General features: G+C 33.1%; 1 protein-coding gene across 8 annotated transcripts in view; it reads left to right on the top strand.

The window, feature by feature from the left end:
* The first annotated feature begins 374 nt into the window (after nt 1-374).
* Nucleotides 375-16,886, top strand: part of LOC110108820 (probable 20S rRNA accumulation protein 4) — a 19,732-nt gene continuing 3,220 nt past the window's right edge. For 2 of the 8 annotated variants that reach the window (XM_020839636.2, XM_020839632.2), the window contains exons 1-7: nt 375-577; nt 1,945-2,048; nt 2,188-2,271; nt 2,388-2,485; nt 2,556-2,890; nt 3,036-3,270; nt 9,859-10,063. In XM_020839636.2, the coding sequence (XP_020695295.1) occupies nt 1,956-2,048; nt 2,188-2,271; nt 2,388-2,485; nt 2,556-2,890; nt 3,036-3,270; nt 9,859-10,063 (1,050 nt within the window). In that variant the 5' untranslated portion in view covers nt 375-577; nt 1,945-1,955. Of the gene's footprint in view, nt 578-1,941; nt 2,049-2,187; nt 2,272-2,387; nt 2,486-2,555; nt 2,891-3,035; nt 3,271-8,626; nt 8,707-9,858; nt 10,064-12,808; nt 12,996-16,886 lie in introns of those variants that run through there. The other 6 variants (XR_002304507.2, XM_028698111.1, XR_003701900.1 and 3 more) reach the window with 5 other exon arrangements.

The following is a 16,886-nucleotide window of genomic DNA, read 5'->3' as shown; positions in this document are numbered from 1 at the left end:
AAATATGCCAACTACGATTTAGTTTGAGATAACTTTTTTACTATTTTTCAAATAATTTTTTTGAGTTTTGTATAAAAAATTATTTTAAAAAACAGTAATAAAGCTATCCCAAATGAAGCCTATAGAGACAATCATAATTAATTAAATAGTTAGTTTTAAATATCTCCTAAAATATAACCAATTATAAAAATAAACTTAAATACACCCATTCCAAAATTAAGTTCTGAATATTTTATATCTATGATAATATGTACTAATAATAATAGATAAATATGACTTGTGACTTATAGCAATCTTCACCTTTTCTTCTTAAATTTAAAATAAATCTCCAGCGTCTGATCTCGCGCCTCATCATATCCCACCGCTATTGCTTCGCGTGAAGAAGGGTTTTGAAAGAGTCGCTTAGCCTTCGAAGAGTCGCTAAGCCTAGGCTGTTCCTGTCGGATCGGAAGGCAGGACGGGAGCTTGCCGCGTGCTTCTCGTGAAGAAGAATATTGAAAGAGTCGCTAAAGACTTCGCCTAGTTCTAGGACGCTGTTCTTGTCGGATCGGAAATCAGGCGCGAGTTGACCGCCAAGGTAACTTCTGATGCCGCTAAAGCTATGCAACTATTGTTATTTTCTTGAATGATTGATTTTGTTGGTGGATGCCAATGTAGTTGTAATGAATAAAATTGTGTAGTTTTGAGCTAAATTAAGTCCCGACGACTATATCAGGCAGTTGCTCTTCTAGAATTCATTAAAAGTTGATAATTGGCTGCCCTAAATATATCCATATCTCCAATTTTCTTCTTCATAATAAAGTTATTTGAGTTGCATGACATGCATTTTATAAATGTTAGGAGATTTGTGTAAAAAAATTCTCATTAACAAAACTAAAATGGATCAAGAAACTCATGATTGAGAATTTTGATATAATCACATTATTAAGAATTTAATAAATATATGGGAATAGAAGTCGCTAGCTTGGCTGCATACTTTAGACGATCACTTTCTTTCTATTTGCATCTCCTTTACCGTTGTAACAAATATGTATTAAAATTGTAATATTATTATATTTTAAAGCTATTTTAATATAATATTTAAAAAATGCAACTAAACACTTGCATGATGTTCATTTATATTCATTAATGAATCTTATTATTAGTTATCTGTTAGGGATTGTTGATCTCCACATTTTCATCCCTAACAAATAATTCTCAGTAAAACTCAACCATTCATTCCATCATTCATTCCATTCTTGCTCCACATCAAAGGTGATGCTTCGAAACCTTTTCATCTCTTTGTCGAATCCTTGGACTATTCAATTTCTCTATCACTCAATTCGATACTACTATTACAAATATCTCTTGTGATTTCTCTCAAACTAAATATCAATCATACATTTAGCCTTTATAATTCTTCCCAAAATAAATCATAACCGTTCGTATTTCCTATTATATACATTACCTACTTAAAACTCCTGCAAACCCTTTGTTCTATTCCCTACAACAACTTCATTTTCTTGTCTTTCACATTCTCTTCTTTGATTTCAACTGTGTTGGGATGACGACCCAACCTCACGTGCAACTCCTCAAAGTCTTTTGCGCCAGCGGTGTTGGGACGACGATCGACGGGAAAGGTTTGGATGCAACTCCATCTTCTTCTCTATTTGCAGTGGCGGTGTTGAGACGACGATTGATCTGAAAGGTTTGGATGCAACTCCATCTTCTTCTCACCGTTGAAAACAAAGCCCTTGTCCATAATAAATTAGAAAAAAGATGTCTATTCTTTGTTAAGAGAGGGGTCGAGCTTTACTTGAGGTTATGTGATTTAAAGTTATCGATTTCATTCATATTTAAAATTTTTAATCATTGTATTTTTCCTTCAAGAATCAATTTCACTCAAATTAAAATTCGTCAATCGTCTACATCTTTCTTAAGAATCATTGTAATTCCTTCAAGAAGCTAGGTTGGAGATGACAGGAGTAGTTCTTGGGATGCCTGGCCCGTGGGCGGAAAACTTCCTGGAAAAAGCTGATCACTATACTACGAAGATTGGAGGATTGCCTGTAAGTGAAAAAAAAAAAAAAAACTCTTTGATCTTAATCATCATCAAGAGCACTATCATTTACCATCTTAGTTCCTTAAAATTGTTATTTTTTATTCAACCATTGAGCATATTTTGTATCTTGATTACTTATCTGACAGGATTGGCCAATCCCCGACATGTTTATCGAGACTGATCTAACAAAATGCATTTTGTGCGGAGAAAGGCTTTGCCTTTTTGCCCAGGCAAGTGGTTACTAGGTATTTGCTAGTAATTTCTAAGTAAGATCGTTCTATATATGAGTGCTTAATTCCAAGCTTCTGCACTTTTTTATTTGTTCTTTTAATATGTAAAATTTCAGGTATATGCTCCAATTAAAATGCCCAAATCGAATGTTCAGGAGAGAGTCATCTATGTCTTTGGCTGTTTAACGTCAAAATGTGGAAGCAGTCCTAAGTGGTATGGTTGTAAAGAAAACATCTAGTTTACTATTTTCTTTTTCTTGGCTTTCATGAAATAAAGTTTGCAGCTGGCGAGCTCTTCGCATACAAAAGTGCACTAGCGAGAAGCTTTTAAATGATATCCTTCAAGATTCCAAACCTTCTAAAATATGCAATGGGGATGAGAAAAACTTGGGTAGTGTTAACTATGAAAGCGTTGAGGAGGACTTGGTGAGTGACAATGGAGAAAGTATTGATGACGAATATGATGATCTAGACTTTGGTGAATTGGCTCGGGAACTTTCTGAAGCTTTTTCTCAAGCTTCTAATTCTATAAAGCAGAAAGGCTCCTCCATTTTAGAAGCTACTACGAAGAGTATGCAATCTAAGCCAATACTAGACGACATAAATTCTGGCAGACCTGGTATGATATAACTTTTTTGATGAATCACTAATGGTTTAAACATCACGTTTTTTTTTTAATCCCATAGAAAAAGTAATTTGCTTCCTAGAGTTTATATTTTGATATTTTTTGAACTGGCGTGGCTTATGTTATATCTTGGTTGTAGCGGTTCCTTGCTTTTATATATATCCTCAGGAAGATCAATCCTTTGGTGAAGTTACTGCCCTTTGTGCCAATTATACTGCACTTTCGGTTAAACAAGAAAATGACTCTTCTAATGATCAAAAAGAGGAAGAAGTTTGGGAAGGAGAGGGATATGAATATGATAAGGCTTTGGGTGCTGACAGAACTTTTTTGAAGTTCAAGAAACGGATGGATGCATATCCAGAGCAATGTTTTAGGTACTTCTATATCTACTATTGGCCTGCCATGTCATGTTCTCTAGATTATAAATATGCATGTCTGATGAATTTGTTTTTATATTTCTTTTGCTGGAAAATCTGCAAAACTTGAAAATCTAAGGAAGCATTTTTATAATACTGGATTGATGTTAATATTGTTCTGGGATTTAGCATGCTCAAGTAGTTAGTTCAGAGTAGATGGTGTTGTTGCCGCTCTAGTTGGTTTCACTTGTTTAGGCATGACTTGCTTATCCAATGAATCAGGAGAATATGTACTCTGATTATGCATATTCTCTTCATTTTATAATAAATTTTGAATATTCACATAAATATAAACTTATCCAAACTGATAAATAATCACAAAAAATAAAATGTTGGAGTATTTAAAGTCAATAACATCTATTATTTTTCACCAAAATATATAGGAAACGTAACCATTGCAACAACTCATCCAAGGAATAAATTGTTATTAAACCACTTAATAATTTTTAACCTTAATCTCTTTCCCATGATGCTTGAAGCATGAGTCTAGAAACTCTAATTTCAATGATACACAATAACTTGAGAATGTTTAAAGGTAATAGTCTGACTTTACAAGAAATAAACCAAGTAGGTGAAATCTATTGGCCAAGTTATAAACTATGAGGCATAGAGCATTCAATATCATCAATAAAAGTGACACTAAGCTAAACACATTATCATAAAAATTATAATATTTGCATCATATTAAATATATACATTTTTTATGATGGAAATTAATAAAAAATGCAATTAATCAACAATAATTGTTATGTTATTTAATTCCTAAGAATTCATATATAAATATACAATTGCTACATTCAAAATTTTCACGCATACCATATTTATTTATAAAAAATTGGCTTATTAGTTATTTAATATTATACCTTTAATACATAAAGAATTATTTATAATACTTTGAATAAAAGAAACGTTTTCAACCATATATTGGAGTCCAATGACCTCCAAAATAGCTTTTGTGCTATGTACCCATTAGCCCGATTTGCTTATCATATCAACATGAGGGTGCTACCAACATTCACATCCATTCACTACAAAAAATGCGGATATTTTTGGCGGCATTATCCACCGGAAAATCTTGAAATTCTGCCAAAAATCTTTATATCCTATAGATTTCCTACGGATAATATTCTGTTGGTAAAATGAGTGTCAGAAATGAATTTGCGCTGGATATTTTTGATTGAAATAATTCCCAAAAGAAAGAACGTCTATATTTTTGGGAGTTTAGTAGCACATTTTTCGTCGGTTGTTCCGACGAATTATAAGCAAAAAATTTTGCTAGAAATATTGGCGGAAATTTAGTCCAGTAGTTTTGTCGAAAATTTCTGCCGATAATCTGTCGGTTTTTTGATGATTTTCCATTAGTATCTTCGTACATTATTCATCGTATTGAAGTTCTGACAGAAAATCTGTCGGAAACCTGTTGCGTAGATAAAAATAATAATTTTCTGTCAATTATTCTACAATATTTCACAGAACATGTACCAAACACTTAAAAGAGTTAAATTAGTTAAATATTTCAACATTATCACAAAAGCATTATTCACAATTCATTATAGGATGATCAAACTGTTTTGAAATATTATAACGGTTCCACAATATGCCAACAATTCTCTAGTGAGCTGTAAGCATATAGTTCTTAAACATTAAAAAAACCAACAAAATAATTACAACCATAAACGCTCTACTCTGACTCACTCTCCTCAGGTGATGCAGATTGTTTTTCATTAAAATGCTCCCTGATTTTCTGAAGTTCCTCTAATATCTGACTTTGCTTTATTTGCGAGTCCGCTTGTGATTTTCATATTTGCTTTAGTTCTGTTGTCAGGGCAGCCCCCTGTTGGCTAACCAATCCCTCATGGCTGCTAGATGAGAAGCTTGATGAATCAGAGGACTGTCCCTCGAATACAGGCTTGTGAGCCTAATTCATAAACTCTCCTATTTTGTATTCCACCTTTTATTTGTAACCATATGCTGTAGTTAGAATAATCTGTTGATACTGCAGAGGATTCCTCACCAACTGCTTCCTGACTCTCTCGAAGTCGTGTATACTTCTATCAAAAGATAATATAAATATAATCATTTTATATGTGTCATTTTAAATATTTCTATTAATATTCAAAACTTAAAGACTCATCAAGGCCCTCACTCGGTTGTCCACCCAATGTTGTTCCTCCTGACATTAGTGGGTGCGAGTGTGCAACTCAATAGCACTGGGTTCCCTACCCAGCTTTTTTTTTGTAATATACTTAGATTAATATTCATAAGAAAATAAATTATTCAAATATGAGATGATATGAATTATATGTAAAAATTCTTACCAATCGTTATATATTTGAGTGTGTGGAACAGAGCCCCCCCTAGTATGAAGGGTGCTACCCATACCCCTAACGTCTAAAGCTTAGTTCTGCCTATTCTTCTAGTATAATTTGGGTTGCTCTAAGCTCTAAACTTTGGTCAAGTCAGGTCACATACTCTCACCAATTCAGAGTAGTCTCTGGCCCGATGTCCTAATATCTAAACATGTCTCGCAGGCGAGTCGATCTGTGCTTTTCAAATTTTTTTCTAATCTTTGCATTATGCTGTGGCAACTAGTATAAATCTCTGTATATTGACATTACTACATAGAGTAATGTGTTAGACTAATTAAAATGCAAATATATTAATATTACATTATTATTGTTGATGACTAACCTTAAACTCCTTGAACTACATATCTCAAACTTCTTGAGGAATTTTCTTTCATGAAGCATCATACTTGCTCCGTATGATGTTACATATTTTATGTGTTGGTTGCTTTGACAGATGAATGATTTAGTGAATTCATGTAATATGAGAAAACGAACTTTCCTGCAGTGTTCTAACTTGATAACATATTGTATGCTGGAAAGTCACCAATTGTTCAAAGTAATGCTGCCCTCATGATGAAATTTTGTTTGGTGGAAATGTCATATGTAGTCACATCTTCTTCCCACAACAATTTAAGGTCATCGATTAAAGGTTGCACGAATACATCTATCTTTGCTTTTGAATTATGTGGGCCTGTAATGATAAGTGTAAGAAATATATAATATGCTTTCATACACATTTTTGGTGGAAGATTGTAGGGGGTGACTATCACTGACCAACATGTGTAAGGTGATGCAGTTTTGCTAAATAGAGTAAAATCATCTGCGCATAACCCCAATATTATATTTTAGTTGGTTATGCGATAAAAGTAGGATGTAAATTGTTCAAGTGCTTCCAGGCCTTAGTTTCTAACATATGAGTTTAAACACCTCTTAGCGAGATGTGTTTGTTATGCCATCTCATATGTGTAATGAAGCTCATTAATTAATATAGACGTTGGAGTCTGCGAGTAATTAGCAAGTAAATCAATCGACTAACTAGCACATCTTTCTTTATTCTATGTTTTTTCAAATTTTGGTTTAAATCTTGGCGCGTTGTAATGACGATGTGCTATCTCTGAAAAATCATCCTTGTAGTATAACATGCATTCATTAACACAATAATTTATTTTTATAGCTGCCAGACCTAGTTTGGAAATCAAATTCTTAGTCTTATATAAATTTGCTGGAATTGTATTTTCTGCAGGTTGGTCTTCTTAGGCAGCCAATAAATTAATTAAAATATTCTCGAAGGTTATTAATTTTTTTTCTTTTTGCTCAACATTTTCACAACAACAAATAACTCTGAGGAGTGCACCCATCTCAAATTGGTTGTTACGCATCACACAATAAATCATAGAAATTTTGTGCTTACGTATTTGGTGACTCTTTCGTATATTATTAAAATTTTGGTTACATGATATTAAGGCCATATCTAATAATTAGTGAATGTTACATAGAATATATGAAACATATATTTAAGGTTCATAAATAAAAAATGTTTTATTGTATAAAATCATAACTTTATTTTAAACAAATGATAACATAAGTGAAAATGTCATTGATGTGTTTGGTGGTCATCAACTATGCTTGTTTTCGTTAAGCTTGATAGCAAATGTGACGGACAATAAAATATGTTTCATCTTCATAAAGATTAAACTCATTTATGTTGGTCTCAAAAGTTGATGATAAGTTGAACATGAACAAAACTCTATTCATCAATATGCGACTTATTTACACCCAACCTTAGGCATGAGCTCAAGCAACAACATGATGCCAAGGAATATCTATATTTCATTCAATGAATATTGAAATAAAAAAAATAGTTAAAATGAACTTAGGTTTTTACATTATGGATGTTATTGTAAAGAACTACTTTCCACTAAGCTCATAAGCCAACTTTTGAAAGCAAAACACTTTAAATGAACTTCAACATGATGAACTTTCAAATATATTTGAAACTTGAACACATTTTAAAATCAAACTTAAATAGATATGCAAATCCAAAAGATTTATCAGCTGAGACTTACAGAATTCGTCTGATTGGCGAAAAGAGATGATTGACGGAGGAATGACAATGTGAATGGAAGAAAATCCGATTGGTGAACGATGAATAACAATGATGGGGATTGAGGGGCAGACTGCCTGTTTTTAGTGAAAATAGAGTTCAAGAGGCTGTTTCGGTGAGTTGGCGGAGGACGACACGAAACAACGAAAATAAGACCTTTCTCGGTGGATTTTCTAACGAAAATTTTTGTCGGAAATTATCGATGACAATTTTCACTGAAAAATTCGCTAGAATGTACATTTGCCGGAATATCCGCCCGTGTTTGCGACGACCGATATTTTGCCGAAAATAGCTAATTTTCTGTAGTGATTGTACTTGCAAGAATATATTATATAAATATTATATGATGATCAAGGTGCTATAACAAAGATTCTATAATTATTGTGATAAAAATTTGTTAGATATCAACAAAGTTCTTGATTTGTGTAAGTAATATTTTTTTCTTATTGATCAAAGCAATGCACATGAACATCATAAAACTTTATGTAACAACTAAAATGACATAAGTAATTCAACATCATATCACATCAATATAAATATAATAATCATTATGGATGGATAAAATGTATTTTATAATATACACTTAAATAAATGAAACATATGACAAGTGTAAAGAAAAACTCTTCTAACAAACATACATTGGACACATTGCTTACTGATGGCTAAATAACCAATAAAAAAGTTTAAAGATATATTTTGTAATTGATGATTTCTAATGATTTTTCCTAATTTATGCACACCCTCTGATGATTTAGGTTTGCAAGGTTAATTAGTGTTATTTAGATGTCAAAATGATGATGGGCCATTGATTGCTTTCACTTCCTTTAAATTTGATTGTTTTTTTTCCTTTTTTGAATTCTAGGGATAGGAAATAAGCTCAAAAGTTTGAAGAGCAACGTGCACTACTAGAAAAAAAACTTGGCTTCATGTTTATACAAGGAGGTGACTTCTCCTATGAATCTGTAATTGTATTTGGATAGCACTTGAAGAACCCTTTATCCAACTAGCTTAAAACTTTGAAAATATTTGAAATTTTATCAAGCAAATAGAAAAAGATTGGTTACATGCTTGCAAAAATATTTATATGCATTAAATTTCTTAGTCAATGTAGACAACCTCTTCAATTTTGAGCTTCATTACACTGGTATCTAGTAAGATGGCTTATATAAGAAACTTGCCTGAAGACTTGCATGGATCAATGCAGAAACTGGAACTGGATGGTCGGGTAAGTAGGGAATACAGGCAGAGAGTTAATATTTGTAAATTGCATGAAGATGTGTGATAATTAGAGAATAATGACAATGATAGCATGAGTGAATACCATGTAAATTGCATGGATCAATTCGGATGATTTGAGTGATGAAGATGATAATGATGATAGTCTTTTCAAATGTAAACTTTCAAGAAAAGGCAAATGATATTTTAGCACTAAGAATAATTGCCTGATTTTTATTTTATCTATTTCACTTGATGTAGATCTCAAAATTGGTTTAGAGCATCTTATAATGAACGAAGTATTGATAGGCAAGGGAGTGTCTTACTGGAGATAGAGTGATTTGATCCATCTTTTTGTTTCATATTCTGTTGCTTTCAAGAATGCATTTGAAATTTGGAGTTATCTTCAATGATTATATAGTTAGAACATTATAACTTCTAATTTATTATGTATAAAACTTCTCACCGTCCAATGTGTAAAGTCTTTCAATTTCTTTGAGAATTCAATATATGATAGAAAAGGTTTCCTCACCTGTAGCCTAGAACAATTTTCTATAGATTTATTGCTTCAGCAAAGTTTTTTTCGTATATGAGCGTAGCTAGTTCTGGGTGTAATGACTTTTGGAACTTATTAACAAGATTTTGGGATTGAATTCCAATTAAAAAAAATAAAAATAAACACGTTCTTTTGTTTTTTGTGAATAACTATGAAATTCGCTTAAGGAAGAAGCCGACTCTTGTCAAGTTACTTTTCTCTCTTTTTATAGTACACGAAGTAAATCGGAAATTTCAAAGTTTTAGTGATGAAAATGGGTACCCATCAATTCTCTAATGATTATTTAGCATATCTCACTATCCTCTTACTTTTAACTTATGTAGGTATTCATATGGTGGTACGCCACTTTTGGCTAAAATTGATTTGGCAGAACCCAATCCTTGCAATCTTTGTGGTTCACCACGACAATTTGAAATGCAAATGATGCCCCCTTTGTTGTATTTTCTTCATGAAGCTGTTGATGGCTCCTCTGCTTGCTTGCTAGAGAAATGGAATTGGATGACCCTTCTTGTGTACACCTGTTCTAGTGTAAGTAACTATTATGAACCGTTGTTTTTCAAACCTATCTTTATGTTTTTTACCTATAATTTGATCCTTTCTTGTGTTATATATTTACTTACATACATATAACATACCTAACAAAATGTTAATAATCTGATGTTGTTGTGAAGCTGATACGCTCTTGTGGGACCCGGGGATCTATTATTCATTATATAAGGAGGATAAATAAAGGGGAACTAATTAGGAAAGATTTATTTAGGGAAAGATGACTGATTTGATTGGGTGGGAGTTATTAAAGGTTTATTTAGGAAAAGAGGGCTGATTTGATTGGGATGAAATTAGGAAATATTTATTTAGGAAAAGATGGCTTATTTGATTGGGAGGGAATTATGAAAGATTTATTTAGGGAAAGATAGCTGATTTGAATTCAAAATTGGGAGGAAAGTAGGAAAGTTTATATTAGGGTTAATTGAGTTGTTTTGTTTTCATTATGTGATTGTATTTGCTATAATTATTCTTTAGAGTTGTTCCTAGAGGCGCCTAGCATTTTTGGGAGAGCCAATCTACTCGAATAGTAGATCAATTGTATCTTTCATTATTTGTTGAAGTGATAATAAAAATCAGCCCTAATATTTGATTCTTGGATTTTTCTTCGTATCTACTTGCTGTTTTTACTTCCAAGATGCATCATAAGCCCATTATTAACATGTATTATTTTGTGTTTAGGACTAGTTGGATCTAAAAAAGCCACATAAGTCATATGAGTGATAATTGTAGTATTGCATTAGTACTATATTTCAAAATGTAGTTATCCCCTCTTTATTCTAAAAATTTATGGAAATTGACCTTTAAATTGATGGACATGCCCTTGTTATTCAAAATTTGTAAAATATTGCAATTAATTGAGATTGAAATAATTTGTTGAGCTTCATTGTTGATATGACCTTAAAATATAACTTCTAATTAACTTTAATTGTTTGATCAAAGATGTTAATATTCGCGCATAGATTCTTTGTTGCCGTTTCCCAAAATTTCCGAACTTTTATTTCTTTCCCCTATGAGTGTGGTCCAAGTTGTTTTGTGGTTTTTGATTGGAACTAAAGCTACCTGGCTAGATTTTACTTAATTAAAGAGGATTTATGCTTCACAAAATTTTAAGTTGACCAACTTGGATGCGACTAACTGAATTGAGTATATTGTTAGGTAGTGGCTTCTGACTTTTAATTTAATGAGTAATAAAACAATTGTGTAGGCTGATAGGGTTTTGGGTTTGGTACAACTCGAGGTGGTCTTGTAATAACCCATTTTTGAAATGATTTTTTTTTAAATGAAACAATTTCAATTTCAACACAACGCCTTGATGAAGAAGAGGAGGAAGGGAAGGAAAGGAGAGAAAAAAAGAGAAATTGATTTTAGTTGCCGGATCTCTTTGCCGTTTTAACTTGCTTAGATTGTGATATGTGACTCTGATCCTACTTCTATTTTAAAAGATTTTGATTTCAACCGTTTGGGATTCTCCCCAAAATTAATTTTTATTGTATTTTCCTCAAATTTATTGAACTTTTACTGCGTAACTTTTATATGATATTGTACTGATTATTTTAGAGATTTTGACTATATCATTTTTGAATTTCATCGGGTAAATAGAAGTTATTGAATTATATATATTTTTTGAATATAAATATTTTTATTTAAGCATACTATTAATACAAGCATTATGAATGAATATAGACATGTGGTTGAGTAATATCTGATTGCTATTATTGTTAAAAAATGTGATATTAATATATGTGAAAAATAAGTAAAAGGCTGATTTCACTAATGTTGGATGGAAACTGACTGGTATTGGATGGTGGGCTGACGGACTTTTACTTTAAATATGTTGTTTGGTGTTATCCTCGTTTGATTTACATCGTAATGATTGAAATTACAAGGAGATGATTGCTGTGCTGACAGATAAAGAGTGGCGACTCTGTTTATTGAGCCAACGATTTACTGATACTGATACAATACTAAGGAAAACACGATGAAGTTAGGATTTCTTATTTGTTTAGCATGACTACTAAAATTCATGTTATTGAGGCATTGTTCTTATTATTGTACGGATTTACTAATACTGCTGCGAGTTTACTGATACCGATATGGATACTGATATTGTTACCGAGTGCCGACAATGCTGTTTACTGATTTACTATACTGCATCGATACTGTCACTGATACTGATACCGATGCTACTACTTATACTGTTACTATTGTTATTATTGTTATTGATTCACTGTATTATTTACTGATTGATTGATTATGTGATGTATTGAGTATGCGATTATGATATTGAACTGAACTTGATATAAAATGTGATTATTTTTTTTAGTTTACTAAATTAATATTACTATTCTCGATTTACTTCATTGATATGATTTATAATAGTCTTTACCAATGCTTTGATTTTATTGCTTTATACGATTTCTTTACTGATTGATAGTACTGATATGATGATTGTTTTATCGATTCGACATATGTACTAGTTTACTGGTTTCCCCATTGTAATATTTTACTGGCTTTCATACCGTACTATTTTACTGTTTCCAGATTCTACTACTACCACATGTGAGTTTTACTATTTTTGCACCGATTCTTGATCATATGACTATTACTATTATGAATTGAATAACAACATGTTTACTGCTTCTTTACCGTGCTTTGAATTCAATTATAGGATTTTAGTGATCTGCTGAGCTATCAACTCATTATATGCGATTTAAATGATTGCAGGTTAAAGCATATGATCAGGAGTGTGAGCTTGATCATGTTTCTCTAGGTTTACTATTAGTCATTTTTTTTTATGTCTGTAGTTATTCTTTTGTATTCGGACTGAAATGATAGATTGTAATTATATAGATCTTGAGCAGTGTACTTGATTTTTGGATAATGAATACAAATGTATATATTAATTTTTTAATCAATAGTTTTATTTTTGTTGGTATTTATATTGATGTCCCACGTAGTGGGATAAAGGCTTGATGTTGTTGTTGTTGTTGGTATTTATATTGATAAAAGAAATTATGCAACTCTGGTTATTGTATATTAAAAGATAAAATAATAAATCTTCCAAATTATAGTATAGGGCGTCATAGGTCTATCAAAGATGTTGGCCGGGTATAGTTGACTCATGACAAAAGCGGATGATTAGGAACATAAGATTGGATGTTTATAGAATTCTTGACTAAAGGGCTGTTTGATTTTCTGAAAAAAAATACAGTGTGAAAAGGATTGCGGTGTAAAATGAATACTTTGTAGCTGGTTGGATGAATGATAAAGGAATACATGAATTTTTTTTTTATTTGGTTTGATGGAGAAATATAGAGAAAATAAGGAGGATCTACATATGATATTTATTGATTTAGAAAAAAACATATGATTAAGTTCCAAGAAAAGTGCTATGGAGAGTTCTTGAAAAAAAAGGAGTCAATAATGCTTATATTCAAATCATTAAAGATATTTATGCAGGAGCTATTACTTGTGTTCAAACACAAGGTGATTTGACCAAGTATTTCCCTATTTCGGTTGGGTTACATCAAGGATCAGCCTTAACCCATATCTTTTTGCTTTAGTCATGGATGTTCTCACTAGACATTTGCAAGAGGATGTACCTTGGTGTATGCTTTTGCTGATGATATTCTTCTTGTTGATAAGAGTAGAGAGGGAGTTGAAGGTAAACTTGAATTATGGAGGTCAACCTTAGAGTCTAAAGGTTTTCGCTTGAGTAGATCTAAAATGGAATATATGGAGTGTAATTTTAGTCGTAATAGACCTAGTGAGGGGATTGTGACTTTGGGCGATCAAGTCATTAATAAGAGTACACGTTTTAGATATCTTGGATCTATTGTTCAGAGTGATGGTGAAATAGATGGGGATATTATCAGTAGAATTCAAGTTGGATGGTTGAAGTGGAGGAATGCATCGGGTTTGTTATGTGATAGAAATGTACCCCTCAAACTTAAGGGAAACTTCTATAAGATGGAAGTGAGGTCTGCAATGCTTTATGGTGCCGAATGTTGGCCATTAAAAGAAAAGCATAATACTAAGTTAAGTGTGATAGAGATGAGGATGCTCAGGTGGATGAGTGGCTTTATCCTTAGAGATAGGATACGAAATGAGCATATACGTGAAAAGGTTGGAGTAGCTCCAGTAGAAGATAAGATTAGAGAAAGTCGCCTTAGATGGTTTGGTCACATAAATGGGGGAGGGGGGCGTGGCCGCTGTGGGTTGTCAAAGAAGCATTTGAGTGGTGTAAAACATTCTCAGTGAAATTGGGTGAGAACGCTTTACCTCAAATGGAATATATTGCATTTACTTTGCTTTATCATGGATTTTCTTTTCATCTAATCAAACACCAAAAAATGAAAAAGTAATGCATTTAATTTACTTCGCATTCACTTCTCTTCCAACCAAATAGCCCCTTAAGTATGTTCAAAAAAAAAAAAAAAGCCCCTTAAGTGGATTGGAGTTTGTTTGGGAAATGTGTTGTGGACAAGTGTGTGTGAACATTTTTGCTGGGACTTGTAAGTTTTGGTTTGTTTCGCTAGATGTGTAGATGAGCCGATTTGATTAGGCTAGTTGATTGATATGGGTTGACTAGGATGAGAGACTACTGACTAGGGTAAAATTAGTGGATTGATGAGTATGGATTAAGTTAGTTGGGACCCTGTGTTTGAGTGGAGTGAAGATCTAACAGAGTAAAGTTATGTGCATCAAGTGAGCAATGTGCATTCTAATATGATTATAAGTATAGATGACCAAGATGAGGGTGTTTGCCTCTAAATGGACTGAGACTTCAAAACCATTACAAAGTGAGATTTAGATGCCAAATGGTTGAGTCTTATCGCTGTTTAAGTAGCCATGTTTAATGAATTGTTGTGTGATTTTGGCGAAGGTTGCTTTTTAGTTATGCTCCCAACTTGCCAGTCTATATGAACAGATCCTATTACCAATAATGGGAGAATGTGCCCTTTTGGGAATTTCCACATATAAATGTGAATGAAGAGCAAAACATGCCTAATGGTGGTTGGATAATTAAACCTCTAGGATTATGCCATATGTAAGAGTTGTTGGAAGCAGCGAATTCAGTCGGGTAGCGGATGATATTGAGCTAGAATTTCTCAACTTTACTTGGTGCGTCATGTTTCGTGGATTGCTTGACTAGGCTGGGTCTTGGGGATCTGACATCAAGCAATTATGATTGAACATGATGGGGATCCTTATATGGCTCTTGCATAACTGGTTCACATCAAGATTTGTGCCAACCTCCGATTGACCTTGATGAAGTACTTTTCATTGGCACTGTTATGATGGTTTCAACATTAATCTGACCATCCAATTTAGATCATTATCAGCACCGTTCTTAAATTCCGTGTATGTTTAGCCATACAATCCAGATTTTTCCTGTCATTTGATCGATTAGAGGATCAAAACAGCTTTAATTGAGGGGCATATCTGTCCAGCATAATCTCGGAGGCAAAATGTCTAATCTATCCAACTTAAGTTTTGCCAAATTATCAAAATGTTCTTCATACAAATGCCTATAAATACTCCCATGAGGATAGGATAAAGTGTTCTACTCATTCTCTTGTTCTTAGGGCTGCAAATGAACCGAGCGTACGATGAGCTACTCGTGGCTCGGCTCGAAAAGGGTTCGTTCATGTTCGTTTGATAAGATTAACAAACGAGTTTGAACTCTTGATAAATACTCGATAACTAAATGAACGAGCTTGAACAGTGTGTCATTCAGTTCATTTATGTTCATGAACAGTCTCGCTCAGAAGCTCGTGAACAAGCTCGACTAGATTTCAATTAGAATTTTAAAAATAAATACTATTAAATATACTCATTTAATAATTTATATTTACTAATTTAATTTTTTAAACTTTAACCATTTTCATTAGACATATTTTTAACTTATATTTTTACTAATCTAACTAATTAGAAATATTTTTATTAAATCATTTACTAAAATTTTTATTAAATATAAAAAGTTTATTAAACTCCCGCCTCAAGTCTCAATTCCCGCTCAAACAAAAAAAAAGAAGTTTTTTTAATTCCCGCAGGACCCGCCCACCCTTTCTCTCTCCTCGGTGGCAGCTGTGAGCGTTTAGTCCCACACTGGCTGGAATGCAATATTTTTGCTATTTAAAAACAAAGACATCTGAAGACTAATTGCAGAGTTGCGGGAAGCTGGCAGGTTGGGCTGGTTGCCTGATCGGGACATTGGCCTATCCGTTTGATTTTAATTATAAAAAAATATTTTGTAGATTGTGGTCGTCTCGTTATAAATGAGCTGCTCGATAAGAGGCTCGCCACACATGAAATTAAATGAGCTCAAAGTTGAGCACGAGCCGAGCTCGAACGTGGTCATTTTAAACGAGTATGAGCTCGAACACCTGTCCAAAAAGCTCGACAAGCTTCGAGTCGAGCTTGAACACGGTTTTGACAAACGAGCTCGAACATGAACAGGCTGAAGCACGGCTCGGATCGGTTCATTTGCAGCCCTATTTGTTCTCAAGGAAAAACTTTGCTTACGTAGTTCTAACTCATTCATCTTCAAGCTCAGTTAATGACTTAGTGAATAAGAGTTTTCCCGGGATCAAAACCTCCTGGTTCTTCTGCTGGATTATTCAGCTGGCGTTTTGTTTCAACTAATTGTGTGATAGAGCATCAAGCTTAGGATGACTGGCTACCCAAACTTAGCAAGGGAAGAACAGTTTCCGAGCCACAACAATAGTGATAAAGCTAATTTGACATGTATCTTCTCAACTGGGTCATCTATAGGGGCGGATCTACCTAAAGTGGGGGG

This window comes from Dendrobium catenatum, unplaced genomic scaffold, assembly GCF_001605985.2.
Source record: "Dendrobium catenatum unplaced genomic scaffold, ASM160598v2 fragScaff_scaffold_1056, whole genome shotgun sequence".
In the NCBI taxonomy this organism is placed as follows: Eukaryota; Viridiplantae; Streptophyta; class Magnoliopsida; order Asparagales; family Orchidaceae; genus Dendrobium; species Dendrobium catenatum.
The sequence above is the reverse complement of the archived record's forward strand: the minus strand, read 5'-3'. Positions and strand labels throughout refer to the sequence as shown.